This window comes from Oncorhynchus gorbuscha, linkage group LG02 (assembly GCF_021184085.1).
Source record: "Oncorhynchus gorbuscha isolate QuinsamMale2020 ecotype Even-year linkage group LG02, OgorEven_v1.0, whole genome shotgun sequence".
Classification (NCBI taxonomy): Eukaryota; Metazoa; Chordata; class Actinopteri; order Salmoniformes; family Salmonidae; genus Oncorhynchus; species Oncorhynchus gorbuscha.
The window spans coordinates 74,552,877-74,578,041 of NC_060174.1; the positions used below are offsets into that span (position 1 = coordinate 74,552,877).

Here is a 25,165-nt window from a genome sequence, read left to right on the forward strand (position 1 = left end):
GAGGGGATAGGGTCAAGCGGGCAGGTTGTTGGGCGGCCGGCCGTCACAAGACGCGAGATTTCATCTGGAGAGAGAGGGGAGAAAGAGGTCAGAGCACAGGGTAGGGCAGTGTGAGCAGAACCAGCGGTGTCGTTTGACTTAGCAAACGAGGATCGGATGTCGTCGACCTTCTTTTCAAAATGGTTGACGAAGTCATCTGCAGAGAGGGAGGAGGGTGGGGAGGGGGCGGAGGATTCAGGAGGGAGGAGAAGGTGACAAAGAGCTTCCTAGGGTTAGAGGCAGATGCTTGGAATTTAGCGTGGTAGAAAGTGGCTTTAGCAGCAGAGACAGAGGAGGAAAATGTAGAGAGGAGGGAGTGAAAGGATGCCAGGTCCGCAGGGAGGCGAGTTTTCCTCCATTTCCGCTCGGCTGCCCGGAGCCCTGTTCTGTGAGCTCGCAATGAGTCATCGAGCCACGGACCGGGAGGGGAGGACCGAGCCGGCCTGGAGGATAGGGGACATAGAGAGTCAAGGGATGCAGAGAGGGAGGAGAGGAGGGTTGAGGAGGCAGAATCAGGAGATAGGTGGGAGAAGGTTTGAGCGGAGGGAAGAGATGATAGGATGGAAGAGGAGAGAGTAGCGGGGGAGAGAGAGCGAAGGTTGGGACGGCGCGATACCATCCGAGTAGGGGCAGTGTGGGAGGTGTTGGATGAGAGCGAGAGGGAAAAGGATACAAGGCAGTGGTCGGAGACTTGGAGGGGAGTTGCAATGAGGTTAGTGGAAGAACAGCATCTAGTAAAGATGAGGTCGAGCGTATTGCCTGCCTTGTGAGTAGGGGGGAAGGTGAGAGGGTGAGGTCAAAAGAGGAGAGGAGTGGAAAGAAGGAGGCAGAGAGGAAAGAGTCAAAGGTAGACGTGGGGAGGTTAAAGTCGCCCAGAACTGTGAGAGGTGAGCCGTCCTCAGGAAAGGAGCTTATCAAGGCATCAAGCTCATTGATGAACTCTCCGAGGGAACCTGGAGGGCGATAAATGATAAGGATGTTAAGCTTGAAAGGGCTAGTAACTGTGACAGCATGGAATTTAAAGGAGGCGATAGACAGATGGGTAAGGGGAGAAAGAGAGGATGACCACTTGGGAGAGATGAGGATCCCGGTGCCACCACCCCGCTGACCAGACGCTCTCGGGGTGTGCGAGAACACGTGGGCGGACGAAGAGAGAGCAGTAGGAGTAGCAGTGTTGTCTGTGGTGATCCATGTTTCCGTCAGTGCCAAGAAGTCGAGGGACTGGAGGGAGGCATAGGCTGAGATGAACTCTGCCTTGTTGACCGCAGATTGGCAGTTCCAGAGGCTACCGGAGACCTGGAACTCCACGTGTGTCTTTTTACTGTGTTTGAGTGGTGCAAAATCCACTTGTCACCTAAATCTTGCTGGATTGATTGCTTTCATTTTGCTCCTACGACTCTTTCGTACTCTTGCTTGTGCCTGTCGCTTTTCCCCATTAACGTTACGACCTCCAAAATGTTTGTAATGACCTGTCAAACACATGCTGGTGATGGCTGAAATGGGCTCAATGGAATGCGTTGTCTTTCTGCACCATCTATAAGAATGCTGAAGCTTTGTTTGGGATTTAACACATCGTGTCGACAATTACATCACAAGAAAGATCACTTTATTTTGATGGCTGTTAATTTATTGTGGAATTGAAAAAAGTACTAATTTAATACAGTTGACATGTTTACAAGTTAGATGCGCATAAATGAAAGCAACTTTGAATATGAACACTTGGATTATAGTGATATTATCAAGGGAAAGGGGGATACCTAGTCAGTTGTACAACGGAATGCATTCAACCCAACCCCTCTGAATCAGAGGGGTGCAGGGGGCTGCCTCAATCGACGTCCATGTCATCGGCTCCCAGGGTGCAGTTGTTGGAGGTTAACTGCCTTGCTCAAGGGCAGAACGCCAGATTTTTCTACCTTGCCGGCAAGGGGGACCTTTCAGTTACTGGCTCAACGCTCTTAACCGCTAGGCTACCTACCACCCTAGGCTACCTTATGTCTGATCTCACAATGTAAAGTATGCATAGATGGGTGTAATCTAGAGCCAAGCCTGTTGATTTTTAATCTGAGGGTACCCTGCTATTGAATCACTTGTGTTAAAGTGACAACAGTAGTGCTGATGCGGTGACTGTATTACTGCAACACTGGCAGTCACGAGTCATGACCGCAGTCAAATTCCCTGTGACCATTGGTCAAGGTAATCCCAATCCAAAACTGTGCAAATGAATAGCCCTGATGAGTAGCCTAACAAGCTTGCTAATGGCCCTGATGAGTAGCCTAACAAGCTTGCTTATGGCCCTGATGAGTAGCCTAACAAACTTGCTAATGGCCCTGATGAGTAGCCTAAACAAACTTGCTAATGGCCCTGATGAGTAGCCTAATAAACTTGTTAATGGCCCTGATGAGTAGCCTAATAAACTTGCTAATGGCCCTGATGAGTAGCCTAACAAACTTGCTAATGGCCTGGTACTCAGCACTCTATTGTCCCTTTAATCACTCTCTAATCACTTCATGATTGAATTTGGGAGGCATAAGGTGATGCCTTACGGAGCTTGATTTGTCCTCTGCAAGCCACCGGAGGCACCACAATTGCATCAAACCCTCCGTACGGAGCCTCCGGTTTGCAATCCCGGAGCAAGCATAAATTGGCTTTGAGACTCGGAGGGAGAGACCGTAACCATTTATCTCGCACTAAACTGACTTCTTGCTAGTTATTTATCATCCCATCCGATTACATAGTACCTGTCTTTTATTTATTATTATTTTTTAAATCACCTTTATTTAACCAGGTAGGCTAGTTGAGAACAAGTTCTCATTTACAACTGCGACCTGGCCAAGAAAAAGCAAAGCAGTTTGACACATACAACAACACTGAGTTACACATGGAATAAACAAACATACAGTCAATAATAAAGTAGAAAAAAGTATATATACATTGTGTGCAAATGAGGTGAGGTAAGATAAGGGAGGTAAAGGCAATACAGAAGCCATGGTGGTGAAGTAATAACAATATAGCAATTAAACACTGGATTGTTAGATGTGCAGAAGTTTAATGTGCAAGTAGAGATACTGGGGTGCAAAGGAGCCAGGTAAATAAATAAATACAGTATGGGGATGAGGTAGTTGGATAGGCTATTTACAGATGGGCTATGTACAGGTGCTGTGAGCCGCTCTGACATCTGGTGCTTAAAGCTAGTGAGGGAGATATGAGTCTCCAGCTTCAGTATTTTTTGTCAGTTCGTTCCAGTCATTGACAGCAGAGAACTGGAAGGAAAGGCGGCCAAAGGAAGAATTGGCTTTGGGGGTGACCAGTGAGAGATACCTGCGGGAGCGCGTGCTACGGGTGGTTGCTGCTATGGTGACCAGTGAGCTGAGATAAGGCGGAACTTTACCTAGCATAGACTTGTTGATGACCTGGAGCCTGTGGGTTTGGCGACGAGTATGAAGCGAGGGCCAGCCAATGAGAGTGTACAGGTCGCAGTGGTGGGTAGTATATGAAATTTGACAAAACGGATGGCACTGTGATAGACTGCATCCAATTTGTTGAGTAGAGTGTTGGAGGTTGTTTTGTAAATGACATCGCCAAAGTTGAGGATCGGTAGGATGGTCAGTTTTACGAGGGTAAGTGAAGGATGCTTTGTTGTGAAATAGGAAGCCGATTCTAGATTTAATTTTGGATTGGAGATGTTTTATGCGAGTCTGGAAGGAGAGTTTACAGTCTAACTTGACACCTAGGTATTTGTAGTTGTCCACATATTCTAAGTCAGAACCGTCCAGAGTAGTGATGCTGGACGGGCGGGCAGGTGCGGGCAGCGGTCGGTTGAAGTTCGTTTTAGTTAGTTTTACTTGCATTTAAGAGCATTTGGAGGCCACGGAAGGAGAGTTTTATGGCATTGAAGATCATCTGGAGGTTAGTTAACACAATGTCCAAACAAGAGCCAGAAGTATACAGAATGGTATTGTCTGCGTAGAGGTGGATCAGAGAATCACCAGCAGCAAGAGCGACATCATTGATGTATACAAAGAAGAGAGTCTGCCCGAGAATTGAACCCTGTGACAGCCCCATAGAGACTGCCAGAGGTTCGGACAACTGGCCCTCCGATTTGACACACTGAACTCTATCAGAGAAGTAGTTGGTGAACCAGGCGAGGCAATCATTTTAGAAACTAAGGCTTTTGATTCCGCTGATAAAAATGTGGTAATTGACAGAGTCGGAAGCCTTGGCCAGGTCGATGAATACAGCTGCACAGTAATGTCCCTTATCGATGGCGGTTATGATATCGTCTTGACTGTATCAAACCCGAGAGAAGCTAGCTAATTGAGGCTAGCCATCCCGTTACTGTGCTTCTCACCGTCGTACAGTGAGTCTACACAACTCCTCAGATTGTAGTGTAAATAGCAGCCTACCTGTTGGCTTTTGGTTGTTGTAGCTTTTCTTTCTCATTTCATTTTTAAATTCTGTCTTCCATTGAGTCGATACCCTGTAACTTTCTTGCTATACAAGCAGCAATGCAGTTGTCTCTCTCCCCCCACTGGAAGGAGCAGAGTGCATCCCTTTTTTTGCAACTTTTTCCAAATCATCGTTATCAAGTTGCATCATGCAGCCCTTATGTTTTCATTTCTATAAAAAATAAATATTGTGTGGCTATATTAAATGGATTTATTCCACTTTTTAAAATGTAGATCCTCCATGGGGGCGACAGGTAGCCTAGTGGTTGAAGTGTTGGACTAGGCAGGTAGCCTAGTGGTTGGAGCGTTGGACTAGGCAGGCAGCCTAGTGGTTGGAGCGTTGGACTAGGCAGGTAACCTAGTGGTTGGACTAGGCAGGCAGCCTAGTGGTTGGAGTGTTGGACCAGGCAGGTAACTTAGTGGTTGGAGCGTTGGACTAGGCAGGTAGCCTAGTGGTTGGAGCGTTGGACTAGGCAGGTAACCTAGTGGTTGGAGCGTTGGACTAGGCAGGTAGCCTAGTGGTTGGAGCGTTGGACCAGGCAGGTAGCCTAGTGGTTGGAGCGTTGGACTAGGCAGGCAACCTAGTGGTTGAAGTGTTGGACTAGGCAGGTAACCTAGTGGTTGGAGCGTTGGACTAGGCAGGCAAGCCTAGTGGTTGGAGCGTTGGACTAGGCAGGTAACCTAGTGGTTGGAGCGTTGGACTAGGCAGGTAGCCTAGTGGTTGGAGCGTTGGACTAGGCAGGTAGCCTAGTGGTTGAAGCGTTGGACTAGGCAGGTAGCCTAGTGGTTGGAACGTTGGACTAGGCAGGTAGCCCAGTGGTTGGAGCGTTGGACCATTAACTGAAAGGTTGCAAGATCGAATCCCCGAGCTGACAAGGTAAAAATCTGTCGTTCTGCCCCTGAACAAGGCAGTTAACCCACTCTTCCTAGGCCTTCATTGTAAATAAGAATGTTCTTAACTGACTTGCCTAGTTAAATAAAGGTTAAAAAAATATATGCCTATTTATTTATTTTTAAAGGTGGTCCAAACATGTTTATGTTAATTCATTGTAAATTACCGTGAGACCGCTAGAAATTTGCATGACAATTTCTTGACTACCACAGCCCTTAACAACCGTAATTAATGAGTCAGTCTAGACGCCGCAGGTGAGTGCAGGTAGGCCTAGATGGAGCAAGGTTGTCGGTCGTTGCTCCCTATAGCACCCCTTTATGTTAATGTTTCATATATGTAAATACACCCGGTGTGTTTATGAAAATGAGGCACATATAATTGTCTTTATTTTAACACATTTTTTAAAATCCTGATACTATTAGAAAATGTATATATGAGTGCATTCTAAGAAAAATAAGGTGACATTTGACAATAAATAGAATACCATGAATTCCCACCAAACTCATTATTTGTCTGTGTCAGTACAATGTCTTATGTGCTATAATTCAGTCAAAATCTAATGGATTTTAAACATTTTAAAAGTTTGCAGTATCATCATCCATTGTCCAACTGTTGAATTTATTATAATTATTTTTTAAACCTTTTAAAAATTTTGATGACTGTTGCTAATTCATTTACTACCATTGTTCAGAATGTTATACTTTAATTGAAAAATAAATGTAACAGACAATGCTAGCAGGAAATTGTACCCGCTCTGAGTGAGAAGCTCCTGAAACATGAAGAAACCTGTCTCCTCTGTATGTACAGTATAATCAGAGGTCAGTGGATGCAGCAGTAACAATATACCCCTCTCTCCTTCTGTTCCCTCCAGGCATCAGTCCACTGCTTGGAGACTGGGGAGTACACCCACATCCGGAACATCCTCATCGTGCTGACCAAGATCCTGCCTTGTTACCCCAAAGTGCTGAACCTGGGCCAGGCGCTGGAGTGCCGCGTCCACAAGATCTGTCTGGAGGAGAAGGAGAAGAGGCCAGACCTCTATGCCTTGGCTATGGGGTAACACAGAGTCCACCAGTCATGTTGTTTCCAGTGCAGCACAGTCAGACCTTTCACTAGCATTGTGGGGTTTTAGTTTATTGTGGAGTGCAAGTGGCAAGCATTTTGCTGTTAGGTTTGTCAGTTTGTTGTGTAGCTAGTACCCACAAAGGGTGGTGTTAAATAGAGGTGTGTACTTTTAACTAGAGGGATATAGATTAAGTGTTATTGGATTAATTATCATTAGGGAAGGTATAGTTACACTTTTATCCAGATGTTATTTACAATGGGAAATCTAAACATGATTATCTAAACAGAGTTTTGAGATCAGGTAAGTGATCTAGGTACTTTGTCTTGAGGTCAGTATTAGAGGATGAGGCTTAATGGAACTCAATTAGTCATGTGATGCTGTTGTAAAGCACTGGAGATAGATAAAACAATCCTCTACAAAGCTTTATGGCATGTACCTGTCAAATCCTCACTTAGAAACACACACGGGTCCCGTGTACATTTCTGTGTATTTGGAAAATGTGGCACCGGCAATTTGACGGCAACATTTTAATTTGCATTGGGTGTGTAACCTGATTAGGGTTTCCACCGACAGTGCTCAGAATGACAGAAATCACATTTAGAATATGGTAATTCATATTAACAGAACATGCAAGTCAAGGATGCAATGATCTGCTCACTGAATTCTGATGTGTACTTTAAACATGTTAGAATAACTGCCCGCAATTACTTTTCATCAGCCAATAAGATGAGTAGCAAACAGCAAAATCATTAGCCTATATCAATCTATTATAGAAGAAAAGTTTAGGCTACCTATTTTATTGGTCAGCTTGTCAAGAAAATAATTGCCAGTTCCAAACAGTCTCTGTAACAGTTGTGGGACGATAGATCCCAGATTCATACAACCAGTAGGCCTAGGCTACATAAAAAGATGTTAAAAAGCAATTAGCGGGAAAACACTGTTGTCAAAAGGGCACTGCACATGTGAGCGGTTTCATATGACAGAGATGAAAATATCTGTTTGAAATGTAGAAAGAGAGGAGATCTAATAGCCTACTTTGAAGCGAGGTAAGACATGGCTCATATCAACACGTTCAGGTTTCAAACCATTAAGTATGTTTTCAAAATGCATACTACCTCCAGCTCATTGCAAATTTGTGTGTGATGCGCTGATGAAGCCTGCCTGCCTTTGAAGTTTGATGTTGCGTAAAACGGTCATTTGAACGGTCGTTCAACTCGGGCCTCTTTCTTGAGCTCCGACTTTCTGAAGTTTGCTGACGTCATTTGACCTTGTATCTTTCCAGAGTTCCTAGTTGTCTTGAAAGCACCTCAAGATGCTGTAGCAGCAACTCTTCTGCTGTCTGACAGAATTTCCACTCAAAGCCTCTATCTGTATGCTGTACACGTGTGATAAGATACATTATGAATATACTGTACACACACGCCAATTTCATTCCACTAAATTATGCAAATTCACCTATAGACCGATAATCATGACCAGTCAAATGTATTTCCATCGACTAGACTAAAAAGCTTTCTTTTGTAAGGGGATTATTTATTTATTTTTGACAATTGGCTGGCACCAATTTTATTTATTGTGTTTTCAAATTTTGTATTAGATAAAAGCTGGCCATTACCGGCTAACGGAAACCCTGTGTGTGTGAAAGTGGAAAGAGATTATCTTATTATTTGCCTAGGTGGGAGTTTTGTGTTTCTGTGGTGTGTCTATGGGAGTTTTAGTTTGGCATGTGAATGGGGTGTGATGCTGTGTGATTGCCCTGCCTGTACCTTGTGTAAACTCTCCATGCATCTTACAGCTATTCTGGCCAGTTGAAAGGCAGGAAAGTGCACATGGTCCCTGAGAATGAGTTCCACCACAAGGAGCAGCCGGTGCGTAGCGCCACCACTGCCAGCCAGCTGAACGGCCCTGGCACCACAGCCAAGCCTGCCACCAACGCCAGCAAGATGGAGGAGGGAGCCTGCGAGGACGCTGGTGAGTGGGTCTGCCCTTCTGTCACAAGATAAGCTGAAGGGGAAATATTAGAACCCCCCCCCCCGACAGGTGTTATAGTTTGAATCAGCATGGGGACATTTGTTTTATTGAAAGGACCATTGTGTTCATGCTGTTGCTGTTTTGTGTTTTGGTAGACCGATCCAAGGATAAATCTCAGGGGACGGCAAAGCCAGTGAACAAAGCCAACAGCACAGTGGCCAAAATGACCACCAGCAATGGGAATGGTGCTCCTAACAGGTAAGCATGGAGGCTAGCCAACAGAGGCCAACAGCGCTGGGGAACAACTATATTTATTTACTGTTCTCAACTATTACACTATTGATCATTAACCTCTTGCTCTTACCTGACACGCAGGCGTCCCATCTAGACATCTGGAAATGCAAATGCGCTACGCTAAATGCTAATGGCACTCGTTAAAACTCAAACGTTCATTAAAATACACATGCAGGGTATTGAATTTAAGCTACACTCGTTGTGAATCCAGGCAACAAGTCAGATTTTTCAATGCTTTTCGGCGAAAGCATGAGAAGCTATTATCTGATAACATGTAACACCCCAAAAGACCCGCAGAGGACGTAAACAAAATAATTAGCATAGTCTGCGCTACACAAAACGCACAAATAAAATCTAAAACATTCATTACCTTTGACCATCTTTGTTGGCACTCCTAGATGTCCCATAAACATCACTATTGTTTTTTTTTTCTTCGATTAAATCGGTCCATATATAGCCTAGATATCGATCCATGAAGACTGTGTGATCAACGAAAAAAATAGCGTTTTATAACGTAACGTCATTTTTTTTAATTAAAAAAGTCGACGATAAACTTTCACAAAACACTTCGAAATACTTTTGTAATGCAACTTTAGGTATTAGTAAACCTTAATAAGCGATCAAATTGATCACGAGGCGATGTATATTCTATAGCTGTACGTCTGGAAATAATGTCCGGGTAAATCTCAACCAAAATATCCGGTCGGAGACCGGAAGAACTGCGCTGCCTTGTGTCTGTTTGACCAAGAAACAAATAGTAGGCAAATGACAAGACTGTTGACATCGTGTGGAAGCTGTGGGTATTGCAACCTCGGCCCCATTTAATGTGGTTCACGTTTAACAATTGGTTGAAGTGGCGCATGGATATATTTTTCCATTTTCAGTGATCAGACTTTCCTGCACTTTTCGATGAAACGCACGTTCTGTTATAGTCACAGCCGTGATTTAACCAGTTTTATAAACGTCTGAGTGTTTTCTATCCACACATACTAATCATATGCATATACTATATTCCTGGCATGAGTAGCAGGGCGCTGAAATGTTGCACGATTTTTAACTGAATGTTCGAAAAAGTAGGGGGTAGGAGTAACATGTTAATAAGTTGTTGTTTTTTTAAGAAAAGAAAAAGAAACCTGAATAACAATCAATTGTTTGAATATTAGTCAGTCATTGAATCCCCAGACTGGAATCTAACAGCACTTTTAACTGGTTGATATTGTTAGGTTCTAAATTAATCTTGTAAAATTGCAGACAGTTGGTAAAGCTCAAAACAAATATATTCACCCATTGGGTCATTCAGCTACACAGACAAATACATATTCCTACCAGTAGTAGTATATATATGTCCCAATTTGAGTGGAGTCTCCCCCTTCTCTTTAAATATTACATATTTATTACTAGGCAGGAAGTTAAGTGATGTGGGCAATAAACTGTTCCTTCTCCCTTAATGTGACCGGACCTCGGCCCCCCATTCCTCATTAAACCACATCTCTCCATCAGTGCCTGCCAACATGTGATTGCCTTTCCTTTAATCAGTACATTCCAGCTTAATTGCCTCCACCATATACAATCTTCCTACAGATATTAACTTCTGATGTAGAAACCAGACTATGGAACTCAATATTTCAATAGGATAGATACCTGATAATTAACGGTATTTAAAGTTCTGAGTCAGAACCCATCCATATAAAGTCTAGACATCTAAAGTTTTGCCTCATGTATTATTCTATCCACGTATTAAAGTATGATTCTATCCAGGTATTAAAGAAGGACTATGATTCTATCCAGGTATTAAAGAATGACTCTATGATTCTATCCAGGTATTAAAGAATGACTATGATTCTTTCCAGGTATTAAAGAATGACTCTATGATTCTATTCAGGTATTAAATTATGATTCTATTCAGGTATTAAATAATGATTCTATCCAGGTATTAAAGAATGACTCTATAATTCTATCCAGGTATTAAATAATGATTCTATTCAGGTATTAAAGAATGACTATGATTCTATCCAGGTATTAAATAATAATTCTATCCAGGTATTAAAGAATGACTATGATGTTTTCCCCCTTAAGTGTAGGGGAAGAGGAAGTTGAATCAGTCTCGGCTTTTGCTTATCTGCACATCATTGCATGTTGTCAATGTTGAACTCTGAACGATGTCCATTCTGTTTCCCTCGCAGCACCAAAGCCATCAAAGAGAGGGATGACAAAGAAAAGAGTGGGAAGGAGAAAAAAGAGAAGAAGGAGAAGACTCCAGGCAGCACTCCAGAGACAAAGGGGGAGAGCCGGCGGGAGAAGCAGAGGGACGAGAGAGGAGCAGCCGGCAAGGAGGAGCGGGCGCCACGAGAGGGTAAGGAGAAGACGCCCAAGGCAGACCGGGACAAGCAGAAGGCGGAGGAGAAGAGCAACAAAGAGGACAACAAGGCCAAAGCCGGCAACGGAGAGCCCAAGGAGCTGTCCAGGGAGCGCGACACTGGAGCCAAGGAGTCCAAGACTAAGGAGAAGGGAGGAGACCAGAGTAAGGAGAAGGGAGGAGACAGGAGTGCTGTGTCCGGGTCCCTCAAGTCTCCAGTTCCCCGATCTGAATCTGCTGAATCTGAGAGGGGTACGCAACCTGACCGCCAACACTGGCTCTGCACTTATACTGTTTCTGCTGATTGTCAGTGGGTAATCACAGCTACTAGTTTGAATGTTGAAATGAGAACTCAATTTAATCCTCTTGGTCATATTTTCCAGATCACAAAAGGCGAAAAGTCGATACCCACTCTTCACCATCCCACTCTTCCTCTGTTAAGGTTAGTATGGCCTGAGGAAAGCTGAGCCCGTGTTTCTTCCCTTTCCACCGGAGCGTTCCCAACTGTTGCGTGTTCCATCGGCCCTCAAGATCACCGAGGAGAGTTCTCATACACACAGGAAAGCCCCGTCTGGCATCCCCTTCGTAAACCATGGGAGTTTGGAAAGAATTCCATTTGGACTTTTCCTTAATATATTTCCTGATTGGGGATAATCATCAAGGACTTAGCCAAGAGAATAATGTATATATTGATTATTTGAAATATAAATTTATTTTAATGTGAAGGAAAGCAGTAAAAGTGCCTTGGAGAAGAGAGGAATTTTTGAGTTTCTATATCCCCCACCCTTTTTCTCTTTTTGAGAGCAATATTTTTCCTCAAGTAAAATTGCTTCTGAAGTCATGAGATTTTTAGTTTTTTGCTGGCAAAACTGAAAAGAAGATTTATTTAGATTTTTCCCTGTGTAAGATCCCTGGTATTTTTCCTGTCCTAAGATCCCCTGGTATTTTCCCCGTTCAAAATGGCACCCAAGATTAAGAGTTTTTTCCCCCCCATTTTCTGCAAGCTGAGAAGATTTCTTGGTTGAAGTGGCGTGACGTGTTTTTCTTTTCCTTTGAATCTGCGTGAATCCAACGGGGGGCGGTGGGCTCAGTCCAGAGTCGCACAGTGTCTTCAGAAGAAGTCTCGGTATCTGCTGTTAGCTCTGATCTGTTAAAACAGCCCGCATGCAGCCTCAGTCTGTACCTACGCTTCCACTCAAGATGTGTATGCAGTCAGTCGCTCCTGTGGCCCCCCCTACAACCACCAACCCCCCCACCTCAACACCCCTCAGCACCTTGTCGAACGCGCAGTGGGAATCCCAGGCACCACCAGCACCCAGGCCCACAGAGAGCAAGAGAGGAGAGCCAGAGCCTCAGTTTTGCACCAGCCAAAAGTACAGGAGGAAAATAAAGCCTGCCTACCGCCACAGAAAGTGCAAGAGGGAGAGAGAAAGTGTGGGCGAAGCCTTCTGGATCTGCTGGAGCGTTGCCTAAACCGCTTGAAGCTTGTGATAGGTCTTAATGTTTACTACCAACCAGAGAGATAGGCTCCCTGTGTCTTATCCATTCTCAACTGTAAGTGACAACAACAGAGTGCTAAAACCTAGGAGAGCAGAGCACACATGAAATTCAATTAATTTGTCAGATACACACACTCAGTTCAGTTGTTTTGTAGATTTACACCACATGCACTATAAACAGTGTTCTGTAGGCCTCTTTGAGATGCTGCATTTAATTCCAGACAATTTTTTGTAGAATAAAAATCACACACTTTCATCTCACTTCTCAGGGTTTTTCTAATGTAAAGCTGATGAGACGACCCCTGTTAAAGATAAATGAACCCTCCTCTCTGTTAATAACCTTGTGAAAGCCTTAGTCCTTGAAGGTCAAGGGGGAAGGAAGTGTGACGTCGGTCCGTCCAGCCCCTGAAACCCCCGTCCTCCTGACTCTCCTGACCTGCTGTCTGACAACCCCCCCCAGCTCATCTGTCATCTCCATTCATTCCTACAGGACAATAGCAACGAACCCAAGGACTCTGCATCCAAGGTTTGGACTCCTCCTAAACATTACTCTATCACTATTCACCTTGACTGTTATCTTCATTCTCTTTCTCCAAGTGCCATGAGGAGGGGGTCAGTTAGAAGGACTTTGATGATTACACTTATTGAATGTGAAAATGTACAATTTTGCAGACAGTGTCCAAATAAATCTGACTTGCATAAGAAGTCATTGCTGAATAGTGAAACCTGAGATATCACCTTAGATTAGCTTGCCTGTTTAAGTCCACTCTGTACCAGGCAGCCAGACGTCCACACTAAATGTTGATGAGTTCAGTGTAGTCATGGGAAAGATTAGAGAGACTGTCCAGGACGGCAGACTGTTGTGTGAAAAGGTCCTGATTGTGCCACCGGGGAGAAGAGACGGGGAAAGGGCAGAGTTTTAAGCGGGCGGTGTTTCTTCCTCTGCCTGTGATCACTTTGTAAGGCCGTCTCTGATGCCTGCCCGGGCGGAGGCTCATTAGCTATGCGTGTGATGTGCTGTGAAAACACTGAGAAAAAGAATGTAATCCTCTATTGAGCCCACATATCGGATCTGTCTCTAGTTCTCTCTCACACACGCCTTCATCCACCCGACTTTGTTCCATATTGATTTCTGATAGACTTTAAAGCAAAACATTAATAGTCTTTATTACACTCTAAGTTTTTTGAGCTTGTTTTAAGACCAAACAAAGCCTGCCATTCCTTTTCAGCACCTAAACCCCTATAAGCCTTAGTCCATATGTATTGGGTTCTTCTCACATCAGCCATAACTCAGTTGTTCCTCTGTCGAGATTCTCCCTCTCTCCCCCTTCAGACAGAGCTAGAGATGGTCAGATGAATCATTCATACAGCAGGTACACGGTTGGCTTGTTAAATTTGTATCAAGTTAGACAGCAGCACAGATAGCAGTGCTCTGCTGTCAGCGGACAGTGCTAGTCTGCTATTCTGATCTACCCTCCACGGTCCAGACTCACATTCCCGTTCTACCTGGTTCACTGTGAAGTTATTGGGATGATGTCTATGCTCTCTTGATAGAGCTGCAGTCACTGCTGACCTGGTTGTTGAGGAGGGAGATGTTTGGGGTCTGAATACTGATAATGATAGACCATACTTTTCCTCTGACCACTGAGTTAGGGATAGAGTTTAACTTTGTAGTGTCAATCTTGTTAAAATGTTCCTGATGTTCCATTGTACTACACTGAACAAAAACATAAACGCAATGTGTAAAGTGATGGCCTCATGTGTAATGAGCTGAAATAAAAGGACCCAGAAATGTTCCATACACACAATGTTTTCTCAATTTTGTGATCTCAAATGTGTTTACATCCCTGTTAGTGAGCCTTTCTCCTTTGCCAAGATAATACCTGACCTGTGTGGTATATCAAGAAGCTGATTAAACAGCATGATTATTACACAGATGCACCTTGTGTAACCGAAAGGTTGCTGGATCGAATCTCCGAGCTGACAAGGTAAAAATCTGTCGTTCTGCTCCTGAGCAAGGCAGTTAACCCACTGTTCCCCAGCTGCCGAAGACGTGGATGTTGATTAAGGTACCCCCCCGCACCTCTCTGATTCAGAGGGGTTGGGTTAAATGCGAAAGACACATTTCAGTTGAAGGCATTCAGTTGTACAACTGACTAGTTATCCATCTTTCCCCTTAGCTGGGGATAATAAAATGCTACTGTAAAATGTGCAGTTTTTTCAACAATTCCACAGATATCGGACGATTTGAGGGAGTGTGCAATTGGCATACTGACTGCAGGAATGTCCACCAGAGCTGTTGCCAGAGAATTAAATGTTAATTTCTCAACCGTAAGCTGCCTCCAACATCATTTTACAGAATTTGGCAGTAAATCCAACCAGCCTCACCACCACAGACTATGTGTAACCACGCCAGCCCAGGTCCTCCACATCCAGCTTCTTCACCTGTAGGATTGTCTGAGACCAGCCACTCAGACAGCTGATGAAACTGGGTTTCCAATACCAAAGAATTTCTGCACAAACTGTCAGAAACCGTCTCAGGGAAGCTCATCTGAGTGCTCGTCGTCCTCACCAGGGTCTTGAACTGACTACAGTTTGGCTTCATAACCGACTTCAGTGGGCAAATACTCACCTTTGATGACCACTGGCACATTGAAGAAGTTTACTCTTCACGGTTGATTCCCGGTTTCAACTGTACCGGGCAGATGGCAGACAAGCGTGTGTGGCGTCGTGTGGGTGAGCGGTTTGATGTCAACGTTGTGATCAGAGTGCCCCATCCCATGGTGGCAGAGGGGGTATGGGCGGACATAAGCTATGGTCAACGAACACGATTTGCATTTTATCGATGGCGATTTGAATGCACAGAGATACCATGACGGGATTCTGAGGCCCATTGACTTGACATTCATCTGCTGCCATCACCTCATATTTCAGCATGATAATGCACGGCCCCATGTCACAAAGATCTGTACTCAATTCCTGGATGCTGAAAATGTCCCAGTTCTTCCGTAGCCTGCATACTCAACAGACATGTCACCCTTTGAGCATGTTTGGGATGCTCTGGAGCGACGTGTACGACAGTTTGTTCCAGTTCCCGGCAATATCCAGCAAATTTGTACAGCCATTGAAGAAGAGTGGGACAACATTCCACAGGCCACAGTCAACAGCCTGATCAACTCGCACTGCATGAGGCAAATGGTGGTCACACCAGATACTGACTAGTTTTCTGATCTACGACCCTACCTTTTTTTTAAAGATATCTTATCAATTTATTTAAATTGACTGATTTCCTTATATTAACTATAACCTTTTCTATGCGTTCCCTGGAGATTTTCCTCCAGGAACGGTCAGACACTTAGCGGTTCATTTATATGATCAGCAACACATAGTATGTACAGTTTCTGCCTCGGCATATGGACTTATATTTTAAGGTTATTGGCTTAATAGGCACACACACACACTGAGGAGAACAGGCAGGTTTCAGCACACACATTTCAAGGTATCCTCCAGTAAGTGCACAATGCCATACAATGTATGTAAAAAAAAAAGTTTTATATATATAATATATTTTAGTCTGTGTTTGATTTGTATGCTCATTCCTTACAGCACCACATCACCTACAATTCGGTCTCGCGGTCCAAGAGCAGAGAGAGGGAGACGGACCAGAAAGAGTCAGAGAATACCCGGGGCCGTTCCAAAGAGAAGAAGACCGAAGACAAGGACCGAAAGGACAGGAAGAGAGTGAGTATTTGAGAGGGCAAGGGAGAGATTTAAAGGTGGACTTCAATGGGGACAGGAGTGTTCTTATCTGATCTGGTGCTTGCTCTCATCTTGATTTGATATACAACTTAAAAGCCAACTACTTCTAACTTATATGTTATAGTTTTGCATAGATTGTCAAGACTGGTGAGATTCTAATGGTTGGCCGTCCTTAAAGGACCCCCCCAGAGGAAGTTGTTGCTGCGATTTTGACTTAATTTCCTGTCCTAGAGAGTTTAGAAGAAGAAGTCAGTCCATGCTCATGATTCTCACAAGGGAAGTGAAATGATGGGTATAGTGACATAGCTCATGATCATTCACACCTCAAATGACATGTACAGTGCCTTCAGAAAGTATTCACACCCCTTGAAAGCCTGAATTTAAAATGGATTAAATAGAGATTTTGTCACTGGTCTACACAATACCCCATGTCAAAGTGGAATGATGTTTTTAGACATGTTTACAAATTAATGAAAAGTTTAAATGTCTTCAGTCAGTAAGTATTCAACCCCTTTGTTATGGCAAGCCTAAATAAGTTCAGGAGTAAACATTTGCTTAACAAGTCCCATAATAAGTTGCATGGACTCAACTTGTGTACAATAATAGTGTTTAACATTATTTAAATTACTACCTTATCTCTGTATCCCACACATGTAACTTTCTACCGAGCAGTAAATTTCAAACACAGATTCAACCACAAAAGACCAGGGAGGTTTTCCTATGGTTTGCAAAGAAGGGCACTTATTGGTAGATGGATTTTTTTTAAAGCAGACATTGAATATCCCTTTGAGTATGGTGTAGTTCTAAACATTACATTTTGGATGGTGTATCAATACAGCCAGTCACTACAAAGATAAGACACCCCAGTTTCCGGAGAGGAAGGAAACCACTCAGGGATTTCACCATGAGGCCAACATTTTGGTTTAATGTCTGTGATAGGAGATAAAACATTGTAGTTACTCCACAATACTAACATAAATTACAAAGTGAAAAGAAGGAAACCTGTATAGAATAAAAAATATTCCAAAACATGCATCCTGTTTGCAATAAGGCGCAAAGTAATACTGCAAAGAAATGAACTTTTTGTCCTGAATACAAAGTGTTATGTTTGGAGCAAACACAAAACATCACTGAGTTACCACTCTTCATATTTTCAAGAATGGTGGTGGCTGCATCATGTTATGGGTATGCATGTTATCGGCAAGGACTAAGGAGTTTTTTAGGCTTAAAAGAAATAGCGCTAAGCACAGAGGAAAATCTAGTTCAGTCTGCTTTCCAACAGACACTGGGAGACAAATTCACGTTTCAGCAGGCCAATAACCTAAAACACAAGGGCAAATATACACTGGAATTGCTTACCAAGGTGAATGTTCCTGTGGCCTAGTTACAGCTTCAATTTAAATTAGCTTGAAAATCTATGGCAAGACTTGACTATGGCTGTCCAAAAATGGTAAATGGAGCTTGACTCATAAAAAAAAAAGTTTTTTAAGAATAATGGGGAAATATTGTACACTTCAGAAAGACTCCCAGCTGTAATCGCTGCCAAAGGTGATTCTAACATGTATTGACTCAAGGGGTTGAATAGTTATCTAATCAAGATATATTAGTGTTTTTTACTTTACTTTTATAAAAATAAACATTTATTTTTCTCCCGCTTTGTAACACAACACAATTTTGGAAAAGTAATGGGGTGTGAATACTTTCAGAAGGCACTGTAACTGTTTCTTAAATTTTCTTCTTGGTAGCTTTTCATTATCTGCCTGTTCATTATCTGGATAGACACTTATGGTACTATATTTATTTCTCAACTTTCCTAATATTAAGCACATTGTTTATCTTTACAACAGGAGAACAGCCTACCTGGCTGGTATGAAAATGAACCACAAGAAAAGTGTCCTCCATTCGCTATTTAAGTGCAGAGATGACATGTATTTTTTTCCCTCTGCCCCTGTTTCGAGACAGGTGCATGATAATGATCCATCCTAAATCAAAAACAAATTTCACACATGTATATATTATTTAGTAAATGTAAAGACAAGATTAAATCAAGAATAGTGTGATGGGTGACAATATTAGCCTATCACTTGTGAATTATATATTATCACTTGTGAATTATATATTATCACTTGTGAATTATATATTATCACTTGTGAATTATATATTATCACTTGTGAATGATGCCCAGTTTAAGGAAAGCAATGTATTTTTTTTGCGGCTTTTTCGAATCATAGTCGCACACTTCACGTAGCCTGTTTTGATAAGGTTTGTAATCACAACTAAATTGCCCAAATAACTTCTTAAAATTACACGCATGAATCCGCTTTACATGGGGTGTAGAGCCTAACTACAATATAAGCAGCGTGTGACTTTCAAGTTTGTGGAAGATCATTTTCACCATAGAAATGCACCTTTATAATAAAAGCATTACATGCATAATTGCATTTGCGGTCACTTTAGATAAACTAATTGTAACATTCGCGCTTATAGCCTACTGCCGTGTGCGCATTGCTGCACTTATAATGTGAAGAAATAGCCTAATAGCTTATCAACATTTTAAGCTAAACGTTCTGAGAGAGACCCGATCACCTGATCTAGAGCCTTGTGAGTGAGATGAGAGGGGAGGTGCTTCGGGAGCAGGCAGCACTCAGGGAGAAGGGCTCGAAAAGGCATGGATTTCTTTTTACGGTGCATTATGGCCACACAAACGGGATGCCGCTGGGAAATTTGATGCATTATCAAGTGCTTCTCAAAAAACATCGTCAGAGTCGCATCATGCAGCCTTACAATGTATTAAAAATCAAAACATATAGCCCAACGTTTGTAGAACAATTACAGCTATATTAATAACTAAATTAAGCATGTGGGAATACCCATTTCTTTGTTAACCTTTCAACACAGAATAGTCGCATGTGTGCACTCCCTCAAATCGTTTAGAGAAAATATCCTTTCTGTTTTAGTCAGCTCTGTTCATTTGTATTCTTTATACTATAAAATAATGTCATGAAATTCTAAGCAAATCTTGTCTGCTAAATATTTTATTTTACCTTTATTTAACTAGGCAAGTCGGTTAAGAACAAATTCTTATTTTCAATGACTGCCTAGGAAGAGTGGATTAACTGCCTTGTTCAGGGGCAGAATGACAGATTTTTTTACCTTGTCAGCTCAGGGATTTGATCTTGCAACCTTCCGATTACTAGTCCAATGCTCTAACCACAAGGCTCCCTGCCACCCCAAAATGAACTAGTGTAGCCCACACCAATATGGCATAGCCAGATTAGGGCCTAACATAAGGACAACTTTTTTATTATTATTATTATTTTTTTCCTTTATTTAACCAGGCAAGTCAGTTAAGAACACATTCTTATTTTCAATGACGGCCTGGGAACAGTGGGTTAACTGCCCACTCAGTACGCTATTCTGTTCTTCTGAAATAGACATTTTCTTCATATCATGCTTCTTTAGATCTGTCTAAAATAAATATTGGATTTATTGTGAAAGTGTAGGCTATATTACACGGATTTATTAGACTTTTTTAAATGTACATGTTCCAAAGGTCTGCATCAGTAGCTTGTAGGCTATATGTGGAAGCCAGGAGATGCTAAGTGTGTTTAATTAACGGCCAATTACCGTGAGACTGACAGTTATTTGCTTGACCACCACATCCCTGCTGGTGTGGACATTTGAATTGTTTTCCTTCTTTTTTTTAGGACCATGTGACCACTGACCGTGAGATGAGCCTAGAATCCAAACGCAGAAAAGATGAAAATGGAACAAGTAAGTTAGCTCCCTGTACATAACAACCATAGATTAAAACTTAAATATGGATACGATCAATATTCATGCTGGGTTCTTCCTCTTCTCGCCCAGATTCCTCCAACAAACACAGCAAGAGCGCCAGTCCCTCCTCAGACTCCCCGGTCTCGGCTGACAAAGAGAAGACCAAGAGGTCCAAGTCCTCCAGCAAGGAAAAGGGAGAGTCTACTAAACTTGAGAGAAACTCTTCCGGGGGCAAGAAGGTACGTAGTACTGCCCTTGTCCTTGACCCTAGCAGAACACAACACAGTGCTCCCGGGGAGGAGCCGTAGTCTCTCATAGTTTGTTTTGTTTTTGTTGCTGCTCAGTCAAACGGTTAAGCTGTGATGGTTTTGGCCCAGTGTTTTTGTTGCTGCTCAGTCAAACGGTTAAGCTGTGATTGTTTTGGCCCAGTGTTTTTGTTGCTGCTCAGTCAAAGCGGTTAAGCTGTGATGGTTTTGGCCCAGTGTTTTTGTTGCTGCTCAGTCAAACGGTTAAGCTGTGATGGTTTTGGCCCAGTGTTTTTGTTGCTGCTCAGTCAAAGCGGTTAAGCTGTGATGGTTTTGGCCCAGTGTTTTTGTTGCTGCTCAGTCAAAGCCGTTAAGCTGTGATGGTTTTGGCCCAGTGTTTTTGTTGCTGCTCAGTCAAAGCCGTTAAGCTGTGATGCTTTTGGCCCAGTGTTTTTGTTGCTGCTCAGTCAAAGCGGTTAAGCTGTGGTGTTTTTGTTGCTGCTCAGTCAAAGCGGTTAAGCTGTGATGCTTTTGGCCCCGTGTTTTTGTTGCTGCTCAGTCAAAGCGGTTAAGCTGTGATGCTTTTGGCCCAGTGTTTTTGTTGCTGCTCAGTCAAAGCGGTTAAGCTGTGGTGTTTTTGTTGCTGCTCAGTCAAAGCGGTTAAGCTGTGATGCTTTTGGCCCAGTGTTTTTGTTGCTGCTCAGTCAAAGCGGTTAAGCTGTGGTGTTTTTGTTGCTGCTCAGTCAAAGCCGTTAAGCTGTGATGCTTTTGGCCCAGTATTTTTGTTGCTGCTCAGTCACAGCCGTTAAGCTGTGATGGTTTTGGCCCAGTGTGTTTGTTGCTGCTCAGTCAAAGCGGTTAAGCTGTGATGGTTTTGGCCCAGTGTGTTTGTTGCTGCTCAGTCAAAGTGGTTAAGCTGTGATGGTTTTGGCCCAGTGTGTTTGTTGCTGCTCAGTCAAAGTGGTTAAACTGTGATGGTTTTGGCCCAGTGTTTTTGTGCATCTTCTCTGGTCCTTTAAAATAAGTAAAGAAACCGGGCTGCTGCTGCAGATGAACCAGCACCAACATCACATATGTGCATATAGGAACTATTGGCCAAATGTGCTGTATATACATAGTTTGTAGCCAACACATTGGTGTCCCGGTGTACTCTGTGCCACTGGTGGCAATAGTGATGTTTTGATTGACATGTGTGTTTCCTGCCTGCTGTTAAAGGAGTCTAGGCATGACAAAGACAAACCTGACAAGAAGGAGAAGAGGGACAGCAGCGGCGGAAAGGAAGAGAAAAAACAATATCCTTAAATGTTTTGAGTAACGCTTTAGAACTGAAATTATGGAATTCATTTCTGCAGCCATAGTATTTGGTGTAATTATCATTGTATTACCTTGAGTACTGTATATATTTCAATTTCATTTATTCAAGGCAACGACCAGCACAAAATATTGTGTCTTTAAAGAAATGGCTATTATCTCACAGGGGCATGTTATTTACCCAACTACCTTGTGCTAGATTTCCTGTTGATCTTTGTAGAAGGTATCCAACAAGTGAAATGAAGGAGAAGGTTTTCCTTAATGGTGGTACTCATAAGTCCTCCGACAAGCACAGATAATGTGTTCTAGGTCAGTCAGCGAAGGTAAGTAGTAATGGAATACTACACTGAACAAAAATATAAACGCAACAATTTAAAGATTTTACTGAGTTACAGTTCATATGCGGAAATCAGTCAATTGAAATAAATTAATTTGCCCCTAATCTATGGATTTCACATCACTGGGACTACAGATATGCATCTGTTGGTCACAGATACCTTAACAAAACAGAAAAAGTAGGGGTGTGGATCAGAAAACCAGTCAGTATCTGGTGTGACCACCATTTGTCTCATGTAGTGGGACATCTCCTTCGGATAGAGTTGATCAGGCTGTTGATTGTGGCCTGTGGAATGTTGTCCCACCTGTCCCACTTCAATGGCTGTGTGAAATTGCTGGATATTGTCAGGAACTGGAACACGGTGTCATACTCATCGATCCAGAGCATCCCAAACTTGCTCAATGGGTGACATGTCTGTTGAGTTTGCAGGTCATGGAAGAACTGGGACATTTTCAGCTTCCAGGAATTGTGTACAGATCCTTGCAACATGGGGCCGTGCATTATCATGCTGAAACATGAGGTGATGGTGGCGGATGAATGGCACAACAATGGGCCTCAGGAGATCGTCACGGTATCTCTCTGCATTCAATCCGCTCGCCTACACGACGCTGTCTGCCAGGTATAGTTGAAACCGGGATTCATCTGTGAAGAGCTCACTTCTCCAGCGTACCAGTGGCCGTTGAAGTTGAGAATTTGTCCACTGAAGTGGGTTACGACACCAACCTGCAGTCAGGTCAAGACCCTGGTGAGGACGAAGAGCACGCTGAGATGGTTTCTGACAGTTTGTGCAGAAATTCTTTGGTTGTGCAAACCCACAGTTTCATCAGTTGTCCGGGTGGCTGGTCTCAGATGATCCCGCAGATGAAGAAGCCAGATATGGAGGTCCTGGGCTGGTGTGGTTACGTGTGGTCTGCGGCTGTGAAGCCGGCCGGGCGTACTGCCAAATTCTCTAAAAGGACGTTATGGTAGGGAAATTAACATTCAATTCTCTGGCAACAGCTCTAGTGGACATTCCTGCAGCCAGCATGCCAATTGCACACTCCCTCAAACTTGAGTTATCTCTGGCATTGTGTTGTGTGACACAACTGTACATTTTAGTGTGGCATTTTATTGTCCCCAGCACAAGGTGCACTTGTGTAATGATCATGCTGTTCAATCAGCTTCTCGATATGCCACACCTGTCAGTTCGGTGGATTATCTTGGAAAAGGAAAATACTCATTAACAGGGATGTAAACTAATGTGTGCACAAAAATTTGAGAGAAATAAGCTTTTTGTGTGTATGGAACATTTCTGGGATATTTTATTTCAGCTCATGAAACATGGTACCAACACTTTACATGTTGCATTTATATTTTTGTTCAGTATAATTGAGAAATTAATTTACATCATCCCAATTTAACATAATTACCTTTTGACTTTCAAACGTTTGTGTGATTTGGTCAGTGTCTAAAACATATCTTATTTCTTCCTCTCCTTCCTTTCCCTCCCCTTCCCACCTGTGGGCTGCAGCAGACCTGGAGAAGCCGTGCTTTTTACCCAGACAGTCACCCTCCCTCTTCCTGTACCACGTCGTTAACTAGTGCTCTATTTTCTCTGCCTTGTTCATTCTGAGAGGAGGCCGCATCTCAAATGTTACTCTCATTTCTGCCTGTGTTGTTTCCGTTGTAACTGCCCGCAAGACATGTTAGTTGTAGTGTTTGGAACTTGCAGATCTATTCTTCTATTTTTCATTTCAGTGTGTTTCAGTAACCAGGTATTTGTTTTATTTTTAACTTTTGAATATTGGCACAATGTGCTATTCAAATCACAAAATGATATTCTACTCAGAAAGACAACTGGTAACTGTATTAAACGCTCTCTTGAAATCATCAGGTCATACATTCGATAATCAAACGCTTGATGAAAAAATGCACCTGTTTTATGTTGTCAGGTTCCTCCCCTACGGCTTGTTTTATTGGCATTAATAGACACTTTCCATATTTGCTTTTGCCTCATTTAGGGTTACATGTCTATTTATTTCTCCTTTTTAGCCAAGCAAGTCTTTAGGCAAAGATTGAGTGAAATGATACAAATGACCAGTTTGTATATTATGTGTACAATAATAAAGAAGGTAACATGTAAGTCATGTCATATCTGTTATGTTTATTTTTTGATGTCCCCTTGCTATGTCCATTATGCGATTGTGTGTTATCAGGTTTTTAAATCATTTGTAAAATGACAGTTACTCCTTGAAGCAAATATAATTGTAAAAATGTCAAAGCTTTGTACTCCAAATACAAATGTTTCAGAAACAACTTTTTGGAGTTTTTATCTGCTGTACTCGACAAGTGTATGCTTTTTTTAAACTAATAAATGATAGTTTTCCTAGTGAGCCATTCGTGTCTGGTGTTCTTTTCTTTTTTTAATGGGGTTATGTGCCATTCCACATCCCTTCTTACAGTTAAGCTGACGTAACAGAATGTTCAGTAGGTCAGCTGCTGATATAATACAATTCTAAAATCAAGTATTTACTCGAAAGTATTGCCTTCTACACTGACACCACTCTAGACTTCCTCTAAGTTAGAAAGTGTCAAGTTCCCACACTGAAGTTGTCCACAGAGAAAAATCTAAACCTTGCACAAAGAGAAATCTAGACCTTGCACAAAGAGAAATGTCCAGTGTTCAGCAGGGATGTACAGCCTTATAGGGAATATTGCTACAGTTTATTTTCTGATATGTACAGAAAGCTCTTAAATACATTACAAATGTATTAGTCTAGTGTTCAGACAAGGCTTCCAGTCTTGTTGATACTTTACAGTGGAAAGCATTCTCTTTTTCCTCTTTCCCTCAGTGTTTTAGCTTGGTTGTAAATCATACATGAGTTATTTGGCTTTACATTATTTATCACACAAAAGCCCCAGACCAACTTCTGTCCAGTCTGGCAATCCTACTATTTTCTACCTGGCTGGCAAGGCACTCTGCTGCTATTCCTCTATACTGGAAATACCCCTTTCTCACTGGAAATATCCTTTGCGATATAGTGCATTGTCATTAAATAATTGCTCACAAATACCATTTGACTGTACTTCAGGGCAATCCATATGCATTGTCCATATTGCGTTATTCTCTGCCCGTTTCAAGATATTGCTTGGAGGCTGGCAAGTTGGCTGGATAAATGGCTGGTTAATATTTCC

General features: G+C 42.6%; 1 protein-coding gene across 4 annotated transcripts in view; it reads left to right on the top strand.

Annotated features, from left to right (window-relative positions):
* LOC124009492 (THO complex subunit 2-like) overlaps positions 1 to 24,363 on the top strand; it is a 65,020-nt gene extending 40,657 nt beyond the window's left edge. The window contains exons 28-39 of one of the 4 annotated variants that reach the window (XM_046321322.1): positions 6,248 to 6,432; positions 8,238 to 8,413; positions 8,569 to 8,671; positions 10,891 to 11,315; positions 11,447 to 11,505; positions 13,053 to 13,088; positions 16,169 to 16,303; positions 20,029 to 20,095; positions 20,189 to 20,337; positions 21,559 to 21,635; positions 21,926 to 21,977; positions 23,505 to 24,363. In XM_046321322.1, coding sequence (XP_046177278.1) covers positions 6,248 to 6,432; positions 8,238 to 8,413; positions 8,569 to 8,671; positions 10,891 to 11,315; positions 11,447 to 11,505; positions 13,053 to 13,088; positions 16,169 to 16,303; positions 20,029 to 20,095; positions 20,189 to 20,337; positions 21,559 to 21,635; positions 21,926 to 21,953 — 1,440 coding nt within the window. In that variant the 3' untranslated portion in view covers positions 21,954 to 21,977; positions 23,505 to 24,363. Of the gene's footprint in view, positions 1 to 6,247; positions 6,433 to 8,237; positions 8,414 to 8,568; positions 8,672 to 10,890; positions 11,316 to 11,446; positions 11,506 to 13,052; positions 13,089 to 16,168; positions 16,304 to 20,028; positions 20,096 to 20,188; positions 20,338 to 21,558; positions 21,636 to 21,925; positions 21,978 to 23,501 lie in introns of all 4 variants that reach the window. The other 3 variants (XM_046321331.1, XM_046321340.1, XM_046321314.1) reach the window with 3 other exon arrangements.
* The last annotated feature ends 802 nt before the right edge of the window (positions 24,364 to 25,165 follow it).